At 35.3% G+C, this 16,711-nt stretch overlaps 1 protein-coding gene across 6 annotated transcripts in view; it reads right to left on the bottom strand.

The window, feature by feature from the left end:
- The window catches only part of LOC123537904 (multiple epidermal growth factor-like domains protein 10), a 55,570-nt gene extending 48,931 nt beyond the window's left edge, over window positions 1–6,639 (bottom strand). For 2 of the 6 annotated variants that reach the window (XM_053530066.1, XM_053530064.1), the window contains exons 1-3: window positions 6,455–6,617; window positions 4,718–5,527; window positions 3,999–4,082 (exon numbers count right to left, since the gene is read on the bottom strand). In XM_053530066.1, coding sequence (XP_053386041.1) covers window positions 3,999–4,082; window positions 4,718–5,527; window positions 6,455–6,509 — 949 coding nt within the window. In that variant the 5' untranslated portion in view covers window positions 6,510–6,617. Of the gene's footprint in view, window positions 1–2,577; window positions 2,745–3,998; window positions 4,083–4,717; window positions 5,528–6,454 lie in introns of those variants that run through there. The other 4 variants (XM_045321817.2, XM_053530065.1, XM_053530067.1 and 1 more) reach the window with 4 other exon arrangements.
- Between the last annotated feature and the right edge of the window lie 10,072 nt (window positions 6,640–16,711).

The following is a 16,711-nucleotide window of genomic DNA, read 5'->3' as shown; positions in this document are numbered from 1 at the left end:
ATAATACGGGATACTCACTGAACCTAAAAAGAAAACTTTTATTAACTGCCATAATACTTGCGCTTTCATAATGTCATCAGTTACGATTTTTTCCAAGTACCACATGTGATTGATTTTTGAAAGAGGTTTGTCATAGATATAAGTTTAAAAAAAACAAACAAACATTTCTAAGAAAAGCAGTAACACTGAATTATGAAAAGCAGGTTGACTTTTTCTATATTCACTTCATTTTTCGTTTGTGGCATCCATGGGTAACAGCAGCCGGAGCGGACTATCATATACATTAAATAGTTTGTGCATATAAGATAAACATGGTATTATCAAAGATATGTGGACAATGACAACAAAATTAAAAGCATATTGTAAACGCAAGACATTGTTATTTTCAATTTTACGCCGATCAAGTCCCTTCTACTCTCAGTTAATTTTGAAACATGCTAATTCGATGGAAAGAAATTACCGCAGAAATAAATAATGCTGTGACCTTAATTGAAAGTTACAGAGTTATTTTCGGTAAGACACACATAACAAATCTTCTTATGCAATATTTGATATTTTGCAAATATCTTTAAAACTCCGAAAATTATATTTCTTTGTTTAAATTCTATTACGTAAATTTAGAAGAACAAGAAATTAGAACGTGGAAGGAGTAAAACCTCAAGTTTACTAGACTGCATATACTAGTATGTTGAAATGCGAAAATATTTAAGATATTTAATGGGTGTAATTCTTAAGACATTTTCACATCATACAGTATTGCATGGGTCTAGAGTTGGTAAACATTTTACTGTCAAACATTAAATTTGTAAGTGGAAAGAACAAAAAGCTGTGTATCATGTTATGGACCATAATTGATGAATTCAGACTAAAATGGAGTCCCTGCATTTTAAGGACGAAGGTGTATATTTCAAGTTACCGGGGTAAGCTATCTTATTTCAAGTTCATGTTTGAGGTTATCATCTTGAAGTAAAACAATTATTAATTCACGTTTGCATATGATCATTTGATGTACAGACGTACTGGAAGTGAATTGTGTGCACATTGCTGATGATGATAATTTAAGTTACCTTTAACCTATACTCATATCTCATCATTTTAATCAATTTAATCAAAGATTGACTATTCAATTCCATACATTTCCCTAAAGGAGCAACTGTTATTCGCAAGTAAACAGAAGACGACACCGTAGCAATGAATATTAATTTTAACTCAGCATCGTACATTTAAACTGTTATAGAAATGATATCCTGAAAGTACGTTACCAGTTTTCTGTCATGTAATATTATTCATTCTTATTTCACACTAATAAATTTAGTTGTTTTAATGCACAATAAATTCATGTATTCAGACTTAATAGTGTGCAAGTTATAAGAAACCATACATAGATATAAAGGGTATGTCATGGTACAATTCTGGTAAAAAAATATTACGTTACCGTTACGTATGTAACATTTTTAAAGGACATGACACTCGATGATACTGACTTAAAGAAATGCTTTACTGAAAAAAAAAGTATCTTATAAATATATATAAGAGAAATCCTACCTATCAAAAGTGCATACACTCAACTATAATTATTATATATCATGTAACAAATACATAATTGGTAAGGTTTTGAGGTCATTTTCAAGACAAAGGTCTTAATATCATTTCAATAGTTTAACTAAACTTTTTTTAACATGTATAACTGTCATCACGTTTTAATTTTTTTTTTAAATTCTGTAACTTGCCTCTTGCCAAAATTATTTTAAAAGGAAGAGAAAAGGTAACAAATCCTGTTATGTATGTCACATGGCTAATTATTAAGAAAGGTGACATTTTCAATCTTATTTAAACAGTAAAACGCATACTTGCAGGAAATTTAGAAAATGTCACATTGTGTTCAAATTTTTATCATTTTACATCATGATATGTTATCTTGAAATGTAATTTAAATTTTAAAAGATTATGTTTGTAACGTATTTTCAAGGTTTTCACATAAATGGAACACAACTAAATGTAGTAAAAAGAGTTTTAAACTTAGAAACATTTATATATTTTGATCAGATTATGATTGAAACATTCTGTGTCAGATCGAACATCTTTAGAATTAAAGTATTGCAAGGAAAACAATTTTGAAACTATCTTGATATAAATTCTTCAGGTACCTTATTGTGAAAGGTAATTTATCATCAAATAAAGAGTTTTAAAGAAATATAACCATACACTTTTTATACTTTTATAGTCAGCTGAATGTTCGAAATTTCATAGTCATGTTAAATGATTGTTTAGAACATATCTACACAGGATAAGATAAAGAAGGTATTCGTTTTGTTATTTCTCTAATGAAAATTAGCACTTTTACATGGGGTTCAAGATTTGCTGATAAAAAATTTTCCCCAATGATGACAAGATGTCTTCCGGCAGTTTCTTGATCAATATATCCTAAATGACAGGAAACTGCAATAAAACCTTGTATATACCCTACTGCAAGGTTCGGTCTCCTTTCTCTGTTATTCTACTGGACTAATTTTCGTCCTACTATTCCTGTGTCTAATTATGCATTTAGTGTGAATTTTGTATCATGGAACATTGTCATGACATATCGCACTTATTTTTTTCGTAAAATCCTTCTTTCCGTTCAAATATATTGCAGTCATGTTTTTATTATAATAGCTTTTATTGTCACCGATGGTATCCAAATTGATCTTGTCCGGCTGTGCATTTCTTTTGACATTTGTTTCAAAACATACCTAACATCGTCGCTGAAAAAAATGCAAATATTATATATCAATAAACCAAATATATTGAAATATTCGGATGACCGGAAGCATTTCATTTTTTGTCCTTATTACAATCATTTAATGTTAAGTTTAAGAATACTTTCATGCTGAGGAAGTTGTAGGACAGTAAAATGAAAATATATTCCCGCCAGTTGCATCTGGCAATGTAAGACAACAGTGGAAAAAGACACTATCATAGGAAGCAACCTCTTCAAACCGCCATTTCATAGCAATGCATGTATTGATGCGTATACACAAAATACATGTAGCAGTAGACAGATACACAACAAGGAGAAAACAAACAAACAAACACAGTGGGGCACCGCCGCTAAAACACCAATAATTATATTATTATGGAATTTAGGAGTGTAACCCTTATCATGCTGGACACGATTGGTTTTGCCTTTGCGACCAGTACATACCAAGATCAGCCTGCACATCTGTGCAGTCTGATCATGGTCTGCACTGTTCGCTATTCAGTCGGTAAATTCTCAGTAAACACCCCTTCGAATAACGAATGGTATTGCCCAAATTGAATGATGGTCCAGTCTTTTATAGGAATTTAGCAGGCTTAGGGTAAAACCAGTCGTTGATGCGCACTTAACCACACTCTTAACCCACCATTATGTTTCAGTTGCTCGGCATGCAAATAAAAGTTATCCCTGCAAGATCCCTAACACGCAAAATGGTTACAGATTGTATAGTATCAATATATAATCAAAGCCTTGAGATGTCTGGTGGTTGCGGGTTTTGCTAGATTTATTTTCATTTTAAATGCCAATCTATAAATATACATGTATAAGAAACAAATACTGATGTGCCTCATATCTAGATAAACTCTGCCTGACCATACATGAAAGCTGGAAGTCAGTGATGTAACCATGGGCTGGAATACCTAATCATTGACAGATCTTATATAATCTAAATGGCCAGTGTGAATGGATAGAGGATGAATAAGAACTGCTTGATCATTGATAATTCATCCGCATTGTTCATGAATGGGACTACTTTGTGTAGCACATGAATATCCTTTGGATGTGATTTGGAATCAAATAAAGATGCTACATGATTGTCAGAAATACACTTAACTTTGGTAGCGGGATAAACCCGCAACCAAAAATGCTGTTATAGAGAGTTACTTTACCAGCAGATTTTGAGTTGCAAAACTAAATGATCGTTGGTATTATTTACTTCAAAGTGTAAGCGTTTAGGATACAAAGCAAGCATAAATCTTACCTGTAATGTCCACAGAGCAGAACAACAAAGCAACTACTAGCAAACACGCTTGAAAATGTATTGCATTTGCGGATGAATCTTTTCCTGTATTGAAGAAAGGTAAACATAATTTGATAATAGTCACATTTATTTTGTATCTTTGGAAATATAATACACCAGGTGTAGATTTTTACGTTATTTTTGATCAATGAAAAATTATTATGATTTTATGTTAGTAGTTTTTATTACACGAAGTCTCTTTATTTTAAAAAGCCCATGTCCATTTCATCTGATAATCATTAGATTGCCTATGTACTGGCGGGTTTTAATCTGCGGGAGGTGCTTTCAACTCGAAGAAGAAAAAAGCAAAATTGAGCCGCACCATGAGAAAACCAACAAAGTGCATTTGCACAGCCTGGTCAGAATCCATGCTCTTCGCTTTCAAAGTCTATTTCAATTAGAGAAACCGTTACCGAACAGCATGAATCCTGACCAGATTGCGCGGACGCGCAGGCTGGTCTGGATGCATGCTGGTCGCGAATGCACTATGTTGGTTTTCTCATGGTGCGGCTCAAATATTGAAGGTTAACCTACTTATAAGGACACGAAGATTGTAAAATGCGTAACAAAACTAAATATGGGAAATAACAAATAACTTTCGCATATAACTTGACATTTACAATTTTATAATACATCACTGAAATAGAATGAATCTTCCGTAATCTCAAACTGGTACATACCAAACACCTTTTCGCTCATATTGCAGTTTAAACCATTTCTCCCAGAAGTGCACCTGTCACACTTTTCTCCAACGAAACCGGTCCTGCATTTCCTGTCCTGACAGATACCAGACGTTTTCAAGCATACACTTGTTGAACATCCATAAGAGCAATTATGTTGACACGAATCTCCCCAGTATCCATCTTTACATTGGTCACAGTTCGTTCCTCCAGTGCACGAGATACAATTTGTAGGGCATAAGGACAAGCAATCGTTTCCAAATCGTCCTGCGGAACATTGGTCACAATTTATTCCATCAAAGGTCGATTTGCATTTGTTTTTGTAACAGGTTCCATTACTTTGGCTGCATTTACCCAAATAACACCCTCTAGAACAAGACAGCTCGCACGTGTTACCATAGTAACCGTCATTACATTCTGTGCAATATTTATCAGAATTACATGTGTAGCAATTAGCAGGACAGTCCTTTGTACAGTTAGTGTCAAATTCATATTTTCCTTTCGCGCAGTAGTCACAGTGTCCACCCTCATAATTATCTTTACACAAGCATGTACCCGCTAATTGGTTGCAAGTCGAATTAAAACACCCTTTGCTGCAAACACTCTTGCAGTCTTTCCCGTAGTGGTTTTTCATGTAACAAGCGGTACATAACGAATAATTTTCACACTCTTCACACAGAGGTGGGCATTCCCTACAAGCGTGAAAAGGGCCGCCCTCTCTCGTCAAATAGTAACCTTTCGGGCACGTGGCACAGTTGTATGGAGCACCACGGCAAGTCAGACAGTGGTGATGAGGCTCACAAGGTTGCGCTGAAATGGAAAGAGCATCGTTCAAATTATTGTGTTTGTCTTTAGTTTCTGATACTAGTTTTGTGCACTTAAGTATGAAGTTTCATAATTTCAGTATATGACGCCTTGTCCACTGAAAAAAAATGTTATGGCACGGTTATCAATCACTAGAGCTGTTGCTTGCTTTAACAATAAAGTTGATTCTAGCTGCTCGATTGAATGATACAAAAGTTTCATTGCACTTAGCTGCGCGGAGTCCGTTCAAATTCTGATCATAGAAAAAACGCAAAGTCTTTAAGGCAGGCGTTGAAACATGAGTTTTGATGGAATACACTTTTTTTGTTTGTTGTTTTTCTCTTTTTGTATTGTCCAATTTATTTGACCTGTCAAAATATGGACCCGGCTTTCATTATATTCTGTTCGAGCCTATATAAGATTAACATGAAAGCCGGGAACATGTTTTGACAGGTCAATTAAATTGTACAATAACCATCTTAATGGTTGATACTGGTAAAAAATCAATGAGCACTGGTACATAACTGAATATTTCTTGAAAATGGCGATTAGACCCTTTTTAAAGTTCACTAACATAACATTATATGAGCCGTGCCATGAGAAAACCAACATAGTGGGTATGCGACCAGCATGGATCCAGACCAGCCTGCGCATCCGCGCAGTCTGGTCAGGCTCCATGCTGTTCGCTTTTAAAGCCTATTGGAATTGGAGAAACTGTTAGCGAACAGCATGGATCCTGACCAGACTGCGCGGACGCTTACCCACTATGTTGGTTTTCCCATGGCACGGCTCATATATATCATTAATATCACTAATTTATCATAGTATATGTCTTAACTATATCCTTGTGCGACATAAAATATATAAAAGTTCAAGTTTAATCACTTACATTATGTTTCCATGCTAGTAAACGGAATAACACAAAAATCTTACCTTTTACTTGTACAAAAAGAAGGCAGAGAAAGGACAGCGACAATACCAGCATCATGCCGATTATTCCAAACTGTTTGCTGTGACTTAAAAGCTAGTAAATCTGCTTCTGATATGCATCTATCGCAGTCACATACCGTAAATTTTCTTACCGCATAAAGCTATTAAATCTGCGCCAAACTGCAGCAAAAAAGACATTAATCTTAGATGCGTTCATAATTACTTTAATTGTTGGTTGTGACAAACGATTATATTTCCCCGTAAACTAATTTTGTTTTATGTAGTCACCACCGGTAACCCATATTGGCTGCTCCTCTACAAAACTGTTAGGAATTTTAGTGGGGTGATAATGTTGATACAGAAGACACTCCAAATCAGACTTTATCGTGTCAGGTGTAAAGCACCCATTCATGGGACTCTTGCGGCAATGTTAGTAACTTTTAGTTTACGGAGCGGCGGCTTGAACTCACGATCCCTTGATTTCGTAGTCAAGACAGTGTAACCACTGGACCACTACGTCCGCTCTCCCTGTCGTAAGCAATTCAGCATTCTTCAGGTATAAAGTAGCTCAACGCACAAATGGCTTTCCGTAACAACCGGACAATACCGAAATCGTATAGTACGAAAAATATCGAAATCGCATACGGACAATACCGAAATCGCATACGGACAATACCGATCGCATACGGACAATACCGAAATCGCATAAGGACAATACCAAAATCGCATACGGACAATACCGGTCGCATACGGACAATACCGAAATAACATACGTACAAGACCGATCGCATACGGACAATACCGAAATCGCATACGGAAAATACCAATCGCATACGGACAATACCGAAATCGCATACGGACAATTTGCCAATTGTATTAAGGTATCCGATCCACAAATTGGTAATATTTCAATGCCTGGTGACCCCATGTTTTTTAAGTTTTTTGTTGTTGTTTTTTGTGGGTTTCTGGGTTTGTGGGGGGAGGGGTTGGTATCATTTGAAAAAGTTGTGTCTGCTGAACAAGAATTAGAAAATAAGATGAACATAAATAATATGCATGAATCACTAGTCATGTTTTTTTGACTGCGAAATGATAACTCTTACACTGTTTTAGCTGGATTTCTGTTGTATCATAGAAGACTATAAAGTAAATAAAAAATCTATAACATATTTTTGTCGTCATGTAATTTATATTTTCTTTTTCAGTAGACACTTTCAAATGTTACAAAATTATATGAGCTTAGCAGGCATCAATATTTGATATATTTTAATAGCAATGTTATATAGAACTTGCTTATTTGTGGATTGGATATGCCTTAAGATGTATAGGTTTTTCTTTATTGTTACTGTGACGGTAATAATAGGAATTTAAAAAATTCACGGATACATAGCATAAAAGTCGTCGTGAATAATTAATTATCTTTACAACTGTTAGTATACGATCTTCCTGGCTGCTAGCCTAATACAACACCCTCTACGAGCCTGATAATGTCTCAGCTGTATCAGGCCAGTAGTTTTACGTTGTAATTTTCATTTGCTTCGTTAAACGCTGTAAAAAATAAAGTCTATTTAGCTACGCTTGGTTCGTTTTAGTTATTTCTCGAGTCATAATATATTTTAAGAAAAATACAAATAACATCATAAATTATTACAGGTAATGCAAAATAAACCGGAACTTTTGTATTGTTGTCCGCCGCCTAACATTTGAAATGCATTATAAAAGAACCAACTGTACAGAAATATAAGCATATAACAGAATATTGGCGAAATTTTCTCTAATAGTCGTTAACTTACCTATGTAGAAGCAACCAACTTAACATGAATGCATTATCAACGTCATAACAGAATATGGCGAAATTTTCTCTAATAGGTCGTTAACTTATCCTATGTAGCACCAATTGTGCATGTAATTCTCACACTTACGGAAGGTCGGTGATTTCACCACGGGCAGACACCTACGTAGACCAATGCCTGGAGGGGCACTAGAGGTCCTCCTTCGCCACGAAAAGCATCAACGTCGACGTCGCCAAATTGTGTCGGTGTGAAGTTAAATCAAAACAAAAACAAAGAAAAAAGAAAGAAAAAAATCTTATAGAGTAACACAATATACTCGCACTTTGTGCGGTTTATACCTGCATCTGCAAAATTTTATTTGTACAGTATCAATTAAATTTCTGTATTTAGTAGTTAGACTCTAATTTCCATGTCTTTATATCACATCACTTTACTTGATAGAGGATAATTGTACATTTTTATTGTGTATTTCTATTAGCAGCTAAACCATTTACTTACACAAAGTATCATGAAAGAGTTTCTAATCTTGTTAACTACAAGTAGTCATTCATCCTTTTTTATTTTCAGTAAAAATCATAATATTATAACAATATAGCTGTTAAAGAAATAAACAGTGTATATGTATATAGAGGATAGTTGATTGTTTCAGTGTAAGATTGAAGTGAATAAATATGATCATGAATACCAGATGAAATATTTTCACGAGTGGCATAGTCAAGAGTGAAAATATAGAATATTGTATTCGTAATTGTAGGATATTTGGATCTGAAATGTAAAATATATTTTCTTTTTATGTTCCTGTTTTTACTAAATTTACCCATTTTATTATTTCTTACTAGTGAAAAATATAGTGTTTTTTCCACTGTATAAATACCAGATATATTTCATTCTAATATTTCGATAATTCACTGAATAAATTGTAATAAAAAAGTTTCAGTACATACAATTTTCGTACGGCACATTCGGATATTAACTGCAACACAAACAGTACGAAAGTGTGTAAGATAAGTCTCTCAACGCAAATGATCAATAATAAATACGAGTTGTTTCTCTTCATATACATGAACAATAAAATTCATCATCCAAAGCAATAAGAGGATGTGTACAATCTGACTAAAGTACATCTCCAATTAACGCTACGCACACTGGATCTGAAGACGTGCTATTGATAGCCTCGTTCTGACGACCCTTCCGCTAGCCAATCAGAGCCTTACTTACAACATTTTGTATGTGAAAAGATTTAAAACTAATTAGTCTGGTTTTATATTACAATTCTTATGACACACTCGGCTTACGCCTCGGTTTTGAGAGAATCATATGTATGTACGATTGTCACGTAAGATGTAGACAGTCGGTTAGCCTCAGTGTTATGGAGGAATATAGGAATAAGGAAACCAGCCTACTCTCAAACATCGGTACCATTGTATTCATTTATATCGCTTAATAAATTGACTTTAAAAACCATTAAGTTAAGGGTAAAACTATGAAGTAAATCAAGCAATATGAATATATCCTAAATGTTTTTGTGTGCATGTATGATATTATGTCTAAACCCGTTTTCGTTTTCCATCTAATTATGTAATTGCAAGGGAAGTAATCTAATAAATATCAAGGCAAGAGTTGTCATGATTTGGGGAACGCAACTTTCAATTAAATATTAAATTTTCTGTTATTGATATAAACAAAACTATTATAAATTTCACATTTGTAAAATGATTGTTGGTTATTTGAAGGACTTAGAAATATCTAGACTTTATTTCATGTATTTCTATCTTCGAAAATTTTAGTGTCTATCTCTACTAAAACAAGCTGTAATTGCCGTTTAGATAATTTCCATTTACGTAAAATGGCTCGTCCCATCTTGCCCTATGATCCCAATACAGTACTGGCCATCTATTTGCCACGGGCAATCATCCTGTGAAGTTTAAGAGGCAGTAGGCCATATGATTCTTAAGTTACTGAGCGGAAACCATTTTCAGTGCCCCAGTAACTGTGCTTGCCCCACACCTCAAGTGAACCATGTTTTACTCTGTTAAATGACACGGTAACCTTGCATGTTGTAATAAATTGACTGGCACTGTAACATGTTGCACTAAAATGGCTGGTGCAGAAACATTATGTACTGAAGTGAGTAACATATTTCATAAATGCGAATGTTTGAATTGATAATATATTTGTGCAGGGCCTTGTTGAGTTTCATACATGTATTCGAAATACCAAATAGTCACCTACGTTAAATGACCATATAGAACACTAAGGCATCAGTTATAGGTTTGTCAATATACATGTATAACTGTTGTTTTCAGCGTCTTGTTAAAAAAAAACTAAATAATGTTCTGTTTTGTAACAACACAGGCTATGAAGGCCAATTCGGTAGTAAAGGATTTGAATAACAAAAACGGAAAGGGATGCTGATCCCTAAATCGTTGAATTTAAGCCCATTTACCCCAAACATCAATGCATAGTATTTCGGTAACTGTGAAAAGGTAGACAATTGAAAGAGTTTTGTTAATATTCTATCATAATCTTAATAGTAAAGAACATCAAAACAATTTCATAAATGAATCATAAAAAGTCGGTTTCGGCGAATGTTTCAGCTTTTCCGGCCAATCATCAGCATAAAAACTAAATAATATTCGTTTTGTCTCAGATGTATCAAACTTGGGATTTCAAAACTATCAGTCAAATTGGTATGTTCGAAAACTTGCCGAATTTCTAAACCCAAGTTACTATTCAAATTAACATTATTATAACCATAGTAAATTTGACCTTTGACTTTGAATATCAAGTTTGCCCTTCATTCCTTTTTGATGATTTTCTTATTGCTGACATCGTCTGACAAATATACATTTACTGACAATCAGATACTTACTGTAATTAAACAGTGAAAAAACTGGTAGACGTAAACTTTACCCTGTCCCCTAATATTTTCACAAGTGAGTTTTACCTCCCCTATCACAAACATAAGTGAACAAAATATAGATAGACACGGCTTTAACACTTAAGAAATGGGTTTTCATTGAGGATATAAAATAATGTTTCCTAAAACGTATAAACTTCTTTTGGCCTCAATTGTTGAAATAAAAGTCCCTGAGCTCTCGGACCATCACCTTGTTTCTTATTATACCATTTAGAGTGAAAATTTGGTCTTCGCAGGAGCACGATTTTTCAGAAGATAGCTATACAGCTACAACAGTTTCGAAATGCACGAAAGTAAACTCACTCCTCTGTAGTTCATCGGCACTCGCTTATCGGACGAGGGATCTTTCAAGATCGGGGAAAATGACCATTTTTCTCAATATAGAAGGAACTATGCCGTAGACAGATATTATCTAAAACAGTTCCTTCAGCCCTATGATGACGTTGTTAAATTTGAGTACAATATCTAGAACCGATTCATTACCAACAGAAGATTTGTTCTCAGTGGCATATGATAAGATAATGTCGTGTTAAAAGCTTATTTACTAAGTACAAGGATCAAAGCTTTCATTTTATCAAGACTTTGTTGTTACATGTTATAATCTTGTCAAAGTCACATTTGACCCTGTTGAATAAATTTTGTAAGTCACATTCACCTTTCGAATCCAAATTTCGTCACAGATACTTACCTGACTCTCTTTTGTTTCGTTTGGAATGCTCGAACACTTTCTGCATGCGACGTAGAGATTTTACGTTCTGCCAGAAGTCATTTGGGTTTTCCGTAGAAAGAGTTTCTATTTCGTCTGCCAAAGATTTTCGGTATTCGCGTTCACACTGCCTCAAACGCTTATCAAAGCGATCTCGCGTTAACTTTAACTCGCGCCGTTTTTTGGAAGCTGTGCTACGAGATTTTGCTTTTAGAGAAATTCTTTTTCTCTCGACCGCTTAGTTTGTCACAGTTTGGAAATCTCTTCATTACAGTGCGGTTTCGTGTGCTTATATCGTCTGCGTGTTGCTCGATTCGGCGAATAACTTGGAATGTTTTCACTCATTTCCGCTAAAATCACGTCGCACAATCGTTCATAGATATTATCCACGTCAGTCTGAGTTTCACGAATAAGGTCAATAGATCTACTACGAATTATACCTTGGAGTGCTAACCTGCTGATTTCCCAACTGAAACATGTTAACAGGCATTCGTGAAAAAAGAAACGTTTCTTAGTCTCAGATCTTGTACTGTTACTCGTTTCTCCTCAGACATTATACGTAATCTAAATGTCATAGAACAAAAAAAGCATGATCTGGTATTCTAGAGCGGTAACCCAACAAAGAATGCAAACTGTAACTGTCTACAATATCCTGACACGTGATATTTCTGAAATTGTTGCAAGAAGGAGAAACGCCACGTGGTACGCACATGTAATCTACAACTTGAAATAAACGTAATCTTTGGTAGGGTCAAACCGGACAGAAATTGAGAAAATGAAACAAAAAATCTGTCATGCGTCGCAGATGGCAGCGGTTATTATAGTGCATTTTATTTGACCTGGCGGGGCGTGGTTTTGCGACGATCTACCACATTATTGTGCAGGGTATGTAGTACATGTAACCAATGTAGCGTTGAATGTTAGTCGTTGGTTACCGAAGATTACGAAATTAAACAGTTATATTGCTCAACCTATTTTGCTCGTTTTTTTAGATTACCGTTATTTGCATAAGTCAGAGAATAACTCCGCCCCGCCAGATCAAATATATGGACTATACCTGTTGGTAAAAGTGATGACGTGTGCATAAGCTCTGTCCTTTAAATTCTTCATTATTTTATGTTATGATTTTCTGATAGAAGATTTATTGGATTTGCTCTACATTTTATTTGAATATTATTACGTAACGCACATAGCAGCTGTGATTTAAGCTGTCGTATATGTGCCATGTTTTATTATATAATATGAAAAATAAGCCCATTAACAATGACAAATTCACATTAAGAGTTTGTTGACGGTGGTTTTCTTTTGTAGCCTAGAAACCTTAAAGCCACGTCTTTTCTGAGTGACTTTTGCTGTTGGAAAATTATGATGTAGTGACATCGCGCAGTCTTAGTACTAACATACTCACTTCTTTTATAGAATCATATTTTTCTTTAACACTGTCAGTTATGTATAACGTGTGTAATATATTGTTAGAAAGACATATAATTTTTTTCTCTTAATCAGTATTCAAAATATTCATAAATTAAAAATATTTCACATTTAACGGCAGTCGAAATGCAAATATAAGAACTTTTAATGATAATTAAGATTTAAAACATTCACTTGTCAGTGAAAAAAATAAACACCAGAACAAAATCACCTTTTTCCATATCGATTGCCCCGCTAAATTTCGGGTAGTCATTTCACAAACCGATGAAAATGATGTCAGTGCAGTTTTGTTGTCACCTCGCTAAGTCCGTTTCTAGGTTACATTATATGAGGGTCATTCAATATCTAATGCGAACAAAAAGTTCTTAATTACAATATTAATTGTTCAAAGCTTGCCATAATCCTTCAAAGTAACTTCCCTTGTGGTCAATGACCGACTGTCATCTTTTCGGCAGATGTTCTATTCCCGTTGCTAGGCAACTACGCTCATACACCTTAACATGCTCGGCCACAGTAGTTTCAATGTCATTTAAGTCCGCAAATCGAATTCTCCGCATATTCTCTTTTAGCCTTGGAAAAAAGTCGTACTCACAAGGGCTAATGTTAGGTGAGTACGGTGGATGATCAAGCGTTTCCCACTCGTAATCCACAATCAGCGACGTCACGCTTTTAGAGGTGTGCAGGGGTTGCATTGTCATGAAGTATGACTGGTCCGACTTTTAAAAGTCCTGGGAGCTTTTTACGCTTGCTGGTCACAAGCTTTTTTGATATACTCCATGTGGTATGCACTGTTGACAGTTTGACCGACCGGAAGCTTGTGACTTGTCAAAACTCCACGAATATCATCAGTTGCTTGATTTTTCCTTGAACCCGACGAAAATTTGCTGGCCTAGGAGAGTTCGGAGTATGCCGCTCTGCTGAGTGTGGTCTCATTTCCGGCTCATAAGATCTTATATCCACGTGTCATCTATTGCTACGACTTTGGATAGGAAGTTCCGGCCTTCTGCGTTAAAGCGCGAAAGCAAGTTTGTAGCGATTGTTAAGCGACGTTCTGACGTCAGACGATGGGGCACCCACCGAGCGGAGACCTTGTGATTTTAAACTTGTTTAGTAAACTCGAATAAACAGAGCCAACACTAAGGTCAACCTCCTGGGTTATCTCTTCACACTAAATCTCCTGTCTGTTTCCAATTACTATAGTGTATGTGTCCGTTGCACTGATATTTCGTCTAGCACGCTGATTCTGCCGTTCTAAAATTCATTTACCCATCTCGCTACTTGAGAATATGAAAGAGAGCATACGCCGCAGGCTTCTTGTAAGGCAATAAAAATTTCCCTTGCACTCTTGTTTCGGCGGCACTCGAAGTTTTTTTTGTAACTACGTTGATCTAGTGACGTTACCGCGTCCGTGTTGTTTTGAGTGACGTCAATGGAATGCGCGCGCTGATAACGTCATCGACGTTAACGTGTTTGAATTTCCAAGAATAAAAGGAATTGACGTAAATGATTATTAGGCCAAGTTTCGGTAAATTATCAAGACTGGTTTCAGAGATAATTGATATTTTGCATTATATATTGAATGACTACCGTACCAATTCAGTTCCTTCTTTATTTCATACAGAAAATGAATTTCTGAGACCTCATTTTCATTTCTTTCATGAGAGCATTTCAATGATACGAAAACTATATATGGTCATTTATTATACATGTATCATGTCTTCTAACCAAAACTGAAAAAATTCGGACATGCAATGTCACATATAAGAAAAATAATCTGTTCTGAAAAACATCACCCTCTGAAAATGTGAAAATAGCCGTTTAGGAATTGCGCGTATGTAGACATTTTCTTCGTGAATAACTGGAAATTCACAATGAAAATGGTTGAGATCTTTTCTCAATACAATAAACAATAAAACTAGGCCAAAAGTAAAACTGCCACATCCCCATATGACTCATTATACCAGATTTCACCAACAGCTTGTTGTACTTTACATGAAACACTGAGTAGTCACTTCCAGTTTGGTGTAATCAGTCCTAAGGAAGAGGTAAGATTTTGTTTCATTACCATTTTTAGTATTTTGTTTTGTTTTAAATGTTGCCTCAGCAAGCTGTCTCGAAAAGAACACTATTTTTGTTTTATTTCAGAGTTCATGAAACACAACAATATTTATTCACTGGGCAATATGAGTAACAAATACAGAAAGAAATGTATGCATTTTCATAAATCTTATATTTAAAAGTATGAACGTATTTTTTCCTACTGAAATATGTCTACATTTTATACTTTAACAATTTAAAATATGACCCGGCCACGAGAAAATCAACATAGTGGGTTTGCGACAAGCATGGATCCTGACCAGACTGCGCGTATGCGCAGGCTGGTCTGGATCCATGCTGTTCGCTAACGGTTTCTATAATTGCAATAGGCTTTGAAAGCGAACAGCATGAATCCTGACCAGACTGCGCGGATGCGCGGGCTGGTCTGGATCCATGCTGGTCGCAAAGCCATTATGTTGGTTTTCTCGTGGCGCGTCTCATATTTTTTTCAAGTATGGCTGCTAATTATTGGAGCCACGTTGATGTTAAACTTCATTATCTTCTGAAAAAGCCGTTTCTTTCAAACAGTGCCTTATTTTGACATGTATTCCCTCATCGCATAGCGTACTAGTTCAAAGGCAATGAAACGCCATTGGCGTCGTATGGGAATTATAACCGTGGTCAAAATTGTTTTCTTCTAGATTTTTGTGGTCGATTGTAATTATTTATATCAAAGAAGTATTTTCATTCCCTTGCAACATTCTGCTTTTAAACATGTGTGCGTTTTATTTATTTTTTTATTTTTTTTTTATTTTTTTTTTCAATATTATTGTTACTTTATTTGATCATACTGTGGTAGATCTAACACTAGGAGATAAAATGCGACAATGACGCAGAAGCTGCAAGAGAAAAAATCTTGTACAGTCAGGGTGGCTAACCCACGTGACTTTTGGATAAGTTCATGCGGAGACAATGCTTCAGCTATATATATTTACCCTTTTCTTGTCGGATTTTTTTTTAGATGAAGAGTGTCTAAGCAAAATGTATGCTTCCGTCAGCACGAAAAGTCTGCAAATAATTCTCAGTATTTTTCTCAAATATTTCGCCCATTTGCGAACGTGTGCACGTTAACTACACACTTAGTCCACGAAAAGCAGTTGGGCTAAAATTTTGAAAAACGTACTAAGAACTGATGACAGACGCTTAGTGCGGAGAAAAAATGCTGTCTTTGAAGCAGTTTAGTTGATGAAAATCTGTCAAGTAATAAGGGAAATATAGGCAAAACGTTTCCTGAATATACACGTACGGTTCTCTGTGTACTTTATCCAGAAGTCACGTGGGTTGGTCATCCGAATAGTATAATACTTTACGAA

This window comes from Mercenaria mercenaria, chromosome 18 (assembly GCF_021730395.1).
Source record: "Mercenaria mercenaria strain notata chromosome 18, MADL_Memer_1, whole genome shotgun sequence".
In the NCBI taxonomy this organism is placed as follows: Eukaryota; Metazoa; Mollusca; class Bivalvia; order Venerida; family Veneridae; genus Mercenaria; species Mercenaria mercenaria.
The sequence above is the reverse complement of the archived record's forward strand: the minus strand, read 5'-3'. Positions and strand labels throughout refer to the sequence as shown.